Source organism: Taudactylus pleione, unplaced genomic scaffold, assembly GCF_031769625.1.
Source record: "Taudactylus pleione unplaced genomic scaffold, aTauple2 ptg000095l, whole genome shotgun sequence".
Taxonomy (NCBI): Eukaryota; Metazoa; Chordata; class Amphibia; order Anura; family Myobatrachidae; genus Taudactylus; species Taudactylus pleione.
In genome coordinates, this window is record NW_028284497.1 from 5,168,345 (window position 1) to 5,181,147 (window position 12,803).

The 12,803-nt window shown below is 41.8% G+C and overlaps 1 protein-coding gene across 1 annotated transcript in view; it reads right to left on the reverse strand.

Annotated features, from left to right (window-relative positions):
- The window catches only part of PNP (purine nucleoside phosphorylase), a 103,616-nt gene extending 95,574 nt beyond the window's left edge, over positions 1 to 8,042 (reverse strand). Inside the window, exon 1 of the mRNA XM_088469916.1 lies at positions 7,919 to 8,042. Within this exon, the coding sequence (XP_088326042.1) occupies positions 7,919 to 7,944 (26 nt within the window). The 5' untranslated portion in view covers positions 7,945 to 8,042. The remainder of the gene's footprint in view (positions 1 to 7,918) is intronic.
- Between the last annotated feature and the right edge of the window lie 4,761 nt (positions 8,043 to 12,803).

The following is a 12,803-nucleotide window of genomic DNA, read 5'->3' on the forward strand; positions in this document are numbered from 1 at the left end:
TGAGACTTTTAGCATCTGTGCATACTGTACACTTTTATCATCCGTGTATGCTATAATACTAATTGGTGTGTCCTTATACACCACTAACGGTCGCACCATCAAAACTTGCACCAGCCCTATGGCAAGCTTCTCCATCTAACCATGGCCACCAATGCCTGCGGTTGTGCGCCTGTGAACGCAGCCACTTGCCATGCCCACGACAATCCCATAACATGCCCACTGAACTGACCATTTTTGCGTGCATTTTTAGCCACCGCCCAGTCATGCCCATCACATTCCCACAACCTTTCTGGTACCATCTATCCCGATCACAGCAACACCTCTGTGCCTACACTGTGTGTTACGCATGCCCCATAGTTTTCAGGAATTTGTGCACAGTTGCAAAAAATCATTCACCTGAGTGAACATCGATATTACATGTGGCTCTGAATGGGGCCCGAAGCCTGTATCTCTTCCTTGTATGGAAACAGCAAAGAGTGTTGAGTATTGGATATTCTTTTGTATTGTCTTTTCTACAAAAGGAATAACATAATCCTGTCACATTTCCTGTGGGCATATCCACTGTAACATTGTAAAGAGTTAGGCTGCACTCGCCATTATATTTTGCATAACAGTTTTAAAACTTTGGTTGTGGAATAAGTGGCAATTTATCACGATATCATGATGGTTTAATCTATGATTTATTTAATGCGTTTTTCATTTAGTTTCCATACAGAAATATTATTTGATTTTAAAATGTTTCTTGTAGTTGAATGTTTACAAATTTCACAAAATACTTTACTATAAGGTGATTTCTTCAAAAGTAATTGATCAATATTCCTAGTAAAATATGTCCCTATTAATAATGGACTACTTTCGAGCGGGTTTCAATTAGAGCTTTTCCAACGTAAATATTTTCTTTAAACTCATCCTAGTATTTTGTGGGCCCCATCCCTGGCATCATGACATTTTTTTGTTTATAGCAGGGTCCTCGAGGTTATAGGGCCTGATCCAGCTTGGATTGCAGGTGCTAATACGCATGCAATCGGCCGATTGTTGCGTTCTGCACATGCATATGCATCGCAGTGCACGAGCTGGCCACTGCGATCAGGACTGCGATCACAGCGGCTATGCAGACCCATCGCATAGCTATTGACAGGAAGTGCCGTTTGTGGGTGGTGACGGGGGAGGTCGGATGCAGGCGTGCCAGTGCATTCACACGCCGTTTCAGGGTTGTGCATAAATTAGCCACTGCAAGGCCATACTCAGTGTAAGGTCTCGTAGCGTTTGTGGCTGTTAGCAATTTCTGAGTAAGGTCAGGGCTTGTGCATGTGTGCGCATAGGTCCGATGGTACTTAATTGTAATGATCGTTTTGCTAATCTGCTAAACATTATGGATGTGTGTAAGGTAAAGTGAGCGTCCTTATGTGATGCTGAGTTTGCATTGCGATCGCAGTGGTTTGGCTTGCTATCGCAGTTGGACTATGTGCTTATGCAATATTGTGATCTGTAGTGAATCAGGCCCATAGTCCGCTGGGACCACTGAATACAGCAGTCCCAAAAAAGGGACCTTATAAAAGTAATAATTTATGGAAGGAAATTTAAAAAACTTAATGTAAAGTGACAACCCCTTTTATAATGCAAGGAAGTCATATTACAGCTGCTGGCTTATATGTTATATAAGAAACAATATATATACAATAACAACTGGTATATTCAGGCTCAAAATTAGGAGTAAAAAAACAAGCCAATAATCTCTTATTAGCATGCAGATCCTAGTGAGTGTCTCTGAAAAACAGCTAATGTAAAGTGAAAGACCCCTTTAATAATGCAAGGCAGCCATATTGCAGCTGCAGGCTATTACATTATGTTTCTTGTGTACTGGCGGAATCTCGGCTGTAATGTCAGAATGGCAGCTTCAGGTTTAGTGAGGATACAAATTTAATTCAAAGCAGATAAGCAGCTTACTGCTCTTCTAGTGGTCAATTCTGTTAAGCTGACATTTCCAAGCCATTGAAGATTGTTAAAAAATGAATGATCTTTAGAAGCAATAACTAAGCATATTGATTATCACAGGTCTAGCACACAGAAGGGCGATTTCAGATTTGCATGCAAGTGGCCAAAATTACACCCACATTGCATGCACAGATATATATATATATATATAATTATATATATATATACTGCACTGCTCCTACACATGCACTTGATTTCATATTGCTCATCATTAGCAGTGCACACATGTACCAGTCCTAGCTGTAGTGTAAACTTTCTGAGATCAGACACATCTCTGCGTACACATGACTCGGTATGGCCTGCATATCCATCTACTGGACCTAAACATGTCTTCACCAAACTTGGGGCCTGATTCAGAGCCGGACGCAATTAGCGCTCGCTCGTCCAGAAAATAGGGGTGGCTATTCAAATGAAACGTTCGCTCTTTGCGGTCTGTTCACGCCTCTAGGTCGAGCTAACAAAACTTGCGGTCGTTTTTTGGAAAAATACGCCCCCTGGCCACTCGCATCCTATGTCATGTCCGCTATTTATTAGATTAATCGAGTACATCGACCAGTGTATGAATTGCTCGCTATTCTTGTGGTTGGTTTTTCCTACCACAATCTTGCGAGCAGTTCTGGCTATAAAATAACCCAGTGACGTGGTCAATGACGCTGCTGTATTAATTATGCACACCCTTAAAACGCCCGTTTTAACCTTTAAGCACACCTGCGTTCGGATCTCCAATCCCCGTTTTCAAGCACCTTCCCCTGTTACCACCCACATACGCCTCATCCTGTCACTCAAAATAGCAGGCATTCGCTGTTTAGCGAACAAACGAATTTCGGCCGCACTGACTGGTTCGCACATGCGTATAACGATCCGTACACATGCGCAGTTGGGCAAACATCGCTCGGAGCGAACGAGCAGCCGCCTACGAGCGGCTCTGAATCAGGCCCTTAGTGTGTGAGCATAGTGTGAAACACCAGAGATAGGTCTACAAAATGCAGTTGTGTGCAAACCTGCATCAACCCGGATCTCTGCAGCATTAACTATACAACCATTGTTAATGATAGCCTGTCTCTGCTTTAGGGCACTGCAAACAGGTTTGTCAACTGGTCAATGGTTTCCAATGACTACTTGTCATTGAAAGTAAAATTAACCTCAAAATGTATCTCTATGTATTGAATATCTGTCAATATACTGATCCCTACATTATAATATAATATTATAATTGAACAGTGTATTGCCACAACCAAACAGTAATTATCGGTCTGTCAGACATTATGAAATTGTCCATCATGTCCGATAAATCGTATAGTTGGACAACCGGATCTGACAGTGTGTGCACAACCGTGGCCAACTGCCCGATGTTCCTTCACATGGGAGGAATGGGGAAATGTTTCCACCCCAGATATCGTGGCCAAACAATGGGAAATATCTAACATTATATGGCCATGATGTCTGTTGAGTTTCAACTTGTTGTTCTGACAGACATTTTATTTGACAGTGTTATTCCCAGCTTTAGACAAACTGTGCCTGCAGGGTTTTTGTCATGACCATATTTCTGTAGAAGAAAAGTCAGGACCACTTGCTTGTGTTTGCCCCCTAGGCTGAAAGTTGACAACCAGCCAATGATTATCAGAATTGTGGCCCGTCATATAACTGCACATGCTGGCTAAAATAAAACTTCACCTTAATCTCCTAAGTAATGACAGTAAGGTCACAGTGTCTCTTTATTTCATGTGCTGCATTTGTAAACAATGGTTTTGTTATATTGGTATTTGTGTACCAATACATTCACTTATTTGTACATGGCGTACATTAGTGGACAGTGTAATGTGCAAAAACAGGCACTTGATAGTGTAGAAGTAAAAAACTATTAGCGAAGGTGTGCAAAGTTTTACATGTATGTAATTAACTCTGGAATTTATGCGATATTACAGACAGCAGATGCAATCCCTCTCTTGTACCCAGGACAGTGCCTTAAATCCCTCTCTTGTACCCAGGACAGTGCCTTAAATCCCTCTCTTGTACCCAGGACAGAGCCTTAAATCCCTCTCTTGTACCCAGGACAGAGCCTTAAATCCCTCTCTTGTACCCAGGACAGAGCCTTACCATTCTGTTATCTGCCGTCCAATGTATGTAGACGGTGGACAGCAGAAGTGGTGAGACGCTTCCCATCCTGGCACTGTTCTATCATCTTTTCCTCTAGCTCCGAATATCTGGTTTACACTGCGCTACTTCAGCACAATGCTGGCATGCCTACACATTATATTGCGCTGCATATTACCAATATTTAGGCAGTAAACGCCACAGCATACAGAGGGTATCTGTGTATGATGATTATTGATATGTTTATTGGTGATATTGACCATGTAAGCAATTATTATATTGAATATGCCTGGTTTTTTTAATACATTACAATAGTAAACTGTTGAAATAGGTGTATACCTTGTATAGAACATAAATCAATGTAAAGACTACTGTTGATCACTGAAAACATATTACGGTGGTACTGTCTAGAATAGATAAAAACAACAGTGACATCAGAAGTGATACCCATCTGTACAATTACCTTTTAAGTACAACAGTGTTTCATTTTGGTTTTAAATGGTGCGTGTCTGATATTGGAATTGTTGCAATTCACAGATATTGTACAACAATTGATTATGGAACATTGCTACTAGATATTTGAACAGGATGAGAGTAACATTAATTTATGCAGTCACCTAGCCATTGATACAATTCATGCCATTGATACAATTCTCTAAGTGCAGTGATGTCTTACTGTTTTGAGATACATTAGATGTACTTTTCATTGCTGCAAATCAACTATTGTGCTTATTATTTTCTCATAACTTTGTGCATTATTACAGCTGAAAATACACTTTTTTTGGCACAGACTCAGGTGACATTTCCCTCTGAGTCAGTTGTTAACTCCTTGTTCTTGGAGTGAATCCTTTAGATTGTGAATATATACATCACTTCATTCTGTTTCAATAGCCATTCACAGCCATTTAAAATATATACCAGGGAAATTATTTGCACCCAATTCAATACTATTTAACTCGGGGTTAGCGTAATATCCCTATTCTGACAATGATTTATACTGCACCATCACAGGCAATGACCAGTGTTCTACATATCATCTAGGGGAATATGGTGAAAAACTCCTTTTATTTCCTGAAGTGTTGCTGTTTAAACGTGTAATCCTTGTGCTTTTGACATATAGCCATCATTGGGTGTTTGTCCTTTCAGAAAATATTCCTGCATAATGCCATATTGTAGTTTATTGTGTACAAAGGCCCTCATTCAGAGCCGTACGCTCTGAGCAGAGCGCACGCTCTGAATGAGGGCCGGCCTCCATGAAAATGGAGCGTCCTTCTGGACGCTCGTATAGCTGTGGGTCACCACCCACAGGCTATACGAGCGTGCATTTTGATGGCCGCGATGGTCGAGACCATCGCGACCATCGAAATTGCGAGCCGGAGCCTGCGGTTGAGGTTTTCAACCGCAAGCTCCGGAGTGATTTTGGCTCTATCAGAGCCAAAATCACTCCCACTGACATCACTAGTGATGTCAGTGGGCCGGCTTCTGATGGGAGGCGTTCCCGTGGGAACGCCCCCATCAGGGAGGCACGCCCCCAGCACGCCTACCAAAGGGGGCGTGCTGTCAATCAACATCGACAGCACGCCCCCTTTGATCAGACACAACGAGCGAAGGACTTTCCTTCGCTCGTCGCGTCTGGAGCATGCGCACGACGGAGCTCCCTCCGTCGTGCGCATGCTCAGTCCATAACATCGACCCACTTGCGAGCGGACAGCCGCTCGCGAGTGGGTCTGAATCAGGCCCAAAGTCTCCTGTAAGAAATAACAGTGCTGGAACAGGGAATGGAAAGACAAATATAAAGATGTGTTATACTGGGACGGTCTGAGAATTTCATCTTTGACTGTAGAGAACTTGTGTTATTCATGGGACAGAATGAAATGGAAATAAAATATCAGAATATGGCAACAGTACACTGTAAGATCCTTATGTACTAACATGTGAGATGCAGACACAAGCGTGGTTCTGACAAGTAAGCCCAGGATTTTAAAGCAATAATAATTTTAAAGAAATTATTATTGCTTTCCATTCCCTGTTCCAGCACTCCTATTTCTTACAGGAGACTTTTTACACAATAGGCTACAATATGACATTATGCAGGTATATTTTCTGAAAGGACAAACAACCAATGATAGCTATATGTCAAAAGCACAAGATTACACATTTAAACAGCAACGCTTCAGGAAATAAAAGGAGTTTTTCACCATATTTCCCTAAATGATTTGAAGAACACTGGTCATTACCTGTGATGGTGCTCCCTTTAATCCAATGTTTTCTTCCTAGAATTTCCCTCGTGTTTGGGAAGAACATATAACAGAAAAGAATTCCATAGCATAACACTGTAAGATAATGTCCACCATGCCACTCTTTTGAAAGGTAGAATGTGTGGAACTTCTCTAAAGATGTTGAAAAGAAAATGAGGCAAAATCAGTACTTGTCCCCTTCATATAGTGTGCACAGAAGGCTGATAGATGACAGGCTTCATATAGTGTGCACAGAAGGCTGATAGATGACAGGCTTCATATAGTGTGCACAGAAGGCTGATAGATGACAGGCTTCATATAGTGTGCACAGAAGGCTGATAGATGACAGGCTTCATATAGTGTGCACAGAAGGCTGATAGATGACAGGCTTCATATAATGTGCACAGAAGGCTGAGAGATGACAGGCTTCATATAGTGTGCACAGAAGGCTGATAGATGACAGGCTTCATATAATGTGCACAGAAGGCTGAGAGATGACAGGCTTCATATAGTGTGCACAGAAGGCTGATAGATGACAGGCTTCATATAGTGTGCACAGAAGGCTGATAGATGACAGGCTTCATATAGTGTGCACAGAAGGCTGATAGATGACAGGCTTCATATAGTGTGCACAGAAGGCTGATAGATGACAGGCTTCATATAGTGTGCACAGAAGACTGATAGATGACAGGCTTCATATAGTGTGCACAGAAGGCTGAGAGATGACAGGCTTCATATAGTGTGCACAGAAGGCTGAGAGATGACAGGCTTCATATAGTGTGCACAGAAGGCTGAGAGATGACAGGCTTCATATAGTGTGCACAGAAGGCTGATAGATGACAGGCTTCATATAGTGTGCACAGAAGGCTGATAGATGACAGGCTTCATATAGTGTGCACAGAAGGCTGAGAGATGACAGGCTTCATATAGTGTGCACAGAAGGCTGATAGATGTCTACTGTATAACCGGTTCTGTGTTACACAATCACCAGGCATGGGAAACTAATGGCTGGGTGTACTCTGCATGAGGCAACGGGAGAGACAATGAAAGCTAAAGAAGTTACACACGGGTGGAGGTGGAGACATTATGGGATGATCATTCCATACCTCCCTTCATTCTAATACACACAGAAATATTTGTCGTTCTCCCCACTGGCACCTAGCAGCTATGTGCAGTATATATTGTGTATTCATAAGGTATATTGTGCGTATATAAGGTAAATTGTGCAGTGTGTATATATATATATATATATATATATACATATATATAGTGTCTATTCATAAGGTATATTGTGCAGTATATATTGGGAGGGGTACATAAGTTTTATATTGCAGTATATATATTGTGTGTACATAAGGTATATTGTGCAATATATATTGTGAGGGGTACATGAGTTTTATATTGCAGTATATACATTGTGTGTACATAAGGTATATTGTGCAGAATGTATTATTTATGTGTGTGTGTGTGTGTGTGTACATGAAGATGCATTATGCAATACGGTCCATATGCCCAGACTCTGATACATGCCCCCTCCCTCCTCAATCTCTGGCTGTCATCATTATTTCCCATCACTCCTATTATAGTGTTACCTGCTGTCCTCCTTGGAGTGTGCCATGCTGAGTCTCTCCCCGGGATGCTGTCTCTCTCCCTTCTGCTCTCGGTATTATGTGGCAGCAGCAGCTTCTCAGGGAGTCACTTTCTGGGTATGAACCTGTGTCGCCTGTCAGTCGTGACGTCACTGGAGGCAAGTCTCTCACTGACCAATGGCGATGGCTTTCCCCGCCAAGATGCTACAGCGGATGCATTTTATATTCCTGATCGTTGGATGATTTAACGAGAGAGTGTGTCCTATTCATATACATGGTTTATTGTCGCTATTGCCAACCATAAATGCTTGTCCTCAATAGGAATGTAACATAATAACACTATTCAGCTGACAGGATGCCTGCAATATGTTACCACACTGCCTGTGTAATAGGATCCTGCTGTGGGTAATGCGTAATAAAGAAAAAACCCTGACTACTTGTCTTCTGCAGGTATCATACGGATACATAATAGAGACACAAAGGACTTTACATCCTGGACGCATACTGGTACAAAAGGAAAGGTGCTATAATCCAAAGCAACGGGCTAGCTTTCTTTTACTTATACAGAGGTCCCTAATTTGTGGGTCATCCAGAGGTGTCTAATTTGTGAGTCAAGACTTCAATTTGGTCCCCCGTCTGATTTTATGGTGTACTCTCACTAGAAGAAAATTGGACACTGACACCTGGGGGTATATTTACTAAGGTGCGGGTTTCTAGCAGAGGAGGTGACCATAGCAACCAATCAGATTCTATTTATTTAGCACCTTACAGAAAATAATATCTAGAATTTGATTGGCTGCTATTGGCAACACCTCCACTTCTATAAACCTGCACTTTAATAAATAGGAGTCCCAGGCAGCAAAAAGTTTAGTAGGACTAGGTCTGCCCAATAATTTGAAACAAAGGGGTCTATTAATTATGTTAATTATTGGAGTCCGAGTGGACCCCGATAATTAATATTCTTACTCGCAGCGAGCGCCGGAGGAGTTCATCATTGCTCTGGTGTGGAGAAAGCTGATTTGAAAATTAGCTGTCTCCCGAACGGTAATTAATAGACCCCAAAATGTCCCCTACAATTCACTAGTAGCCTTTCAGTTATTTGTGTAAATATTTTAAAAAATAATGTGGGTATTTATAAATTGTAGGACACATATAAGCAAATTTTGCTCCATAGAAACCAACCTAATGTCTGTCATACTAGAATTGAGAACATTATTTTTTTCCACTGTTATAAATGCCCTCAATACTGTAGTTCCTAATAAAATAACAAAACATGAACATGTTACAACATACAAACAATATGCTGTCCCTTTTATGGGTTGTGATTATTTACTATTTAATCAAAATAATTTTATACCTAATGAAGCCAAGATACAAAGCAACACAATGGGGGTAATGTAGAGTTGGACATAAAAACATTGGGTCTGATTCAGAGTTGGGAATAGAGGGCCTGATTCAGAGCCGCTCGTAAGCGGCCGCTCGTTCGCTCCGAGCGATGTTCGCACAACTGCGCATGCGTATGGGTCGTAATGCGCATGCACCAACCAGTCATTGCGGTCGGAAATCGAGCTCTCGTAAAACAGCGAGTGTCTGCTAATTTGAGTGACAGGATGAAGCGTTTGTGAGTGGTAACAGGGGAAGGTGCTTGAAAACAGGGAGTGGTGATCTGAACGCAGGCGTGCCAAACGGTCAAAACGGGCATTTTAAGGGTGTGCATAATTAACAAAGCAGCGTCATCGGCCACGTCACTTGGTTGTTTCTTAGCCTGAACTGTTCGCATGATTGCGGTAGGAAAATCCAACCACAAGCACTGCGAGCAGTTCAGACGCCTTTCGATGTACTCGATTAATCTAATAAATAGCGGAGATGATGTAGGATGTGAGCGGCCAGGGGGCGTCTTTACAAAATAGCGAGCGGATGTTTCGTTCGCTCGCTGAGACATAGAGGCGTCAACAGACCGCAAAAAGCGAGTGCTCAATTTAAATAGCCAGCCCCTTTTTCTGAACGAGCGAGCGCAAATAGCGTCCGGCCCTGAATCAGGCCCAGAGAGAGATATCTCTCTCAACTGACCATCTTGGTGAAACCATGCTGCACTGCAGGGGGGGGGGGGGGGGTGGCAGATTTAAAATGTGCAGAGAGATTTAGATTTGGGAGGAATGTTTTCAAACTGACATCCAATTGTAGAGTAATAATAAAGCTGTGCAGTATTTGTGGGCTACATGTAAGAGCAGCCAGTATTTACCCTGCATGCAAAAAAAAAAATTGTGTATTTCCACCCCTTGCATTGCAACATAGTTTGTCCAGGTTCACAGTTAAGTGCTATCTCTCTCTCTATTCCCAACTCTGAATCAAGCCCATTGTTTTAACCATAAAATGTGTTTGTCTTTTTATTTGTACTGATCATGTGCACAGACATTATTATGCATCTGTCCCCATATAGAATTAGTTTAATAACTAGAATGTTTAGAGAGGTGATTAACAACTGTAAGGGCATGTCTTCACAAATACATACTATGCAGACCACAGAGATGCAAATTACGAGCATTATTTGTTTGATATTTACAATTGGACTATGGCAGGAAAGCAGATTCACATTTGATTTTTTTAAAGGGAAGGACAACAGATCTGTGAATTGACTTGAAAATGTACTAGTACTTTTTTTTGCCTTTTACACAGTTTTTCACACCCTTCTAATACAGGGGCCCACAATGTCTCATGGCACCCCTGATATTACTATTCCCTCCTAGTGTAAAACTGGTGCATATGTCATACTTGCAGAGCTGGACACGTCTTGAGATGCAAAAAGCACCGTTACAGGGTGTAGCTTTAGAGCAAAATTAGACCAACTCTAATCAACCCAAAACAATATATACTACATTGGTAGGATTCCAATGGAGTAATGCTCATTACAAGACACAGAAAAAGTGAGAAACTCTCTTCTATTAGTAACATTAGCAAACAAAACACATAGAGGAGAACATAGCAAAGCAGGAAACCAGAGGAAAGGACAAAACACTTTATTTCTCCTCCTGAGGCATAAATGGATGAAGATAGACTTACATGTGTAACATCCATATAGTGCTTCATCAGTTGCTGGGTATGGGATCCCAATGGTTACAATGCCAATGGTCAGAATACAGACAGTGGCACCCCGATGGTTACCCTAACCTTAACCCACCCTTCCTGCAGCCTAACCCTAAACATACCGTCGGAATCTGTCAGGATGCTGCTGTCTGTATTGTGACCGTGGGCATTCTGATGGCTGGGATCTCTTCTTCACAGTATAAGGCTGGAGTTGGCCTATTGGTATGTACTTGAAACCAGGGCCGTAACTAGGGTAGTGCGACCTGTGCCATGGCACAGGGCTCCGCAGGGCAGGGGGCGCTGTTTGGGCCTGTCAATTTTCCTGTTTGTTATCATTCTCACTTGTAGCTTCCTATTTTTTTATCCCCAGCATCTCCTGGCTGCCACAGGAGTACCCCTATCTCTTCCCTGGCCCTTCCCCATGAGGCCATGGCCCTTTTTCAGGTGCACTATCTTATGTCCCTAATAAAAAAATGGGAGTGGGAGGCGCCAATGCTGTCAGAATCCCGGCACTGGCATCCCGGGCACCGGCATCCTGAAGGTCAGTAGTGGGCTTAGGAAGGGGGGTCGGGACTAGGGGGAGGGTTATGGCTTGGCACCGGGGAGGGATGGTTAGGGTTAGGAAGAGGGAGAGGGTTAGGATACCGACAAACAGGTGTCGGTATCCTAACCCTGTCAGGATGTCGGCGTCAGGATTCTGACCGCCGGGATCCCGAGCGTCGTAATCCAGTACCCAACCCCCCTGGCGCATAGGCGCCTAGATATCAATTATTTTCTGGATATCCCCAAAAATAATTTTTTTGGGGGGTACCCACAAATATTAAGTATCCCTGGCATTTATGTACAGGGGACCTCAGCAGCATTTTGCTTTTTGATCAATTTACCAAGATATGAGATGCGATGCATTCCGGAGCATGGGCGTGGTAGCTAAAACCATCTCCAGATGGGCTACATCCCACTAGAGTTACTAGGAGAAGGATGTGCGCATGTGTGGTAATGCATACGGCACCCGAAGGAGAAGTGATGGGATCACATTAGCGGATTGCGAGTTATGTTTTTGTTTTGTGTTATGAAACAGAATACAACAGTCCATTATATGTATATATTGTTATTATTATTATTATTATTATTTTGTAAAACAAATCTGTAGTGGTCACTTATTATAAGATTGAATATGTGCATCTGTACTACATATATGAATATTTTACTTTCAGGGTTTAGTTTTGACCTATTATGTCCCTTGATCAAGATATCTATTGAATTTAAAGTAATTTTATTATATTTGATATAATTTACAATTAACAATTATCAACTTCTTAGCAGTGTCAGTGTTACTTGTTTCCAGAGTGCCGTAACATTGTATTAACAATGTAAACAAAATAACAATTATTTCCCCTGCAGGTCCCTGGAGGATAACTAATGAATGAGTGATTAGCAAGAGTACAATACATATGAAAAGCAACATTTTGTGGGTGTTGTACAAACACTGTTATGTCTAGTATTTTTCCTGCGGTTTTATTGTAGAAGCTGATGGTGAGCGCTTCTAACTCTCTGTGTAACTGATATACTGTATATTATGCAAATTAATTGGACATTTTTTGGAGCACTTTGAGCATTTTCATACAAAATACTGCTGTCAGCATTTATCAAACCGCTAAAGTGATGTTAGTGTTTGTGTAACATCTTACAACATTTATTCATGATTTCAATTTGTGTTCAAATGTGGTCTAAGAAGAGTTGGACTATAGACATTTCTCTCTAGCCATAATCTAGCATAGCTAGCATTAATGATCTATGGCTCAGG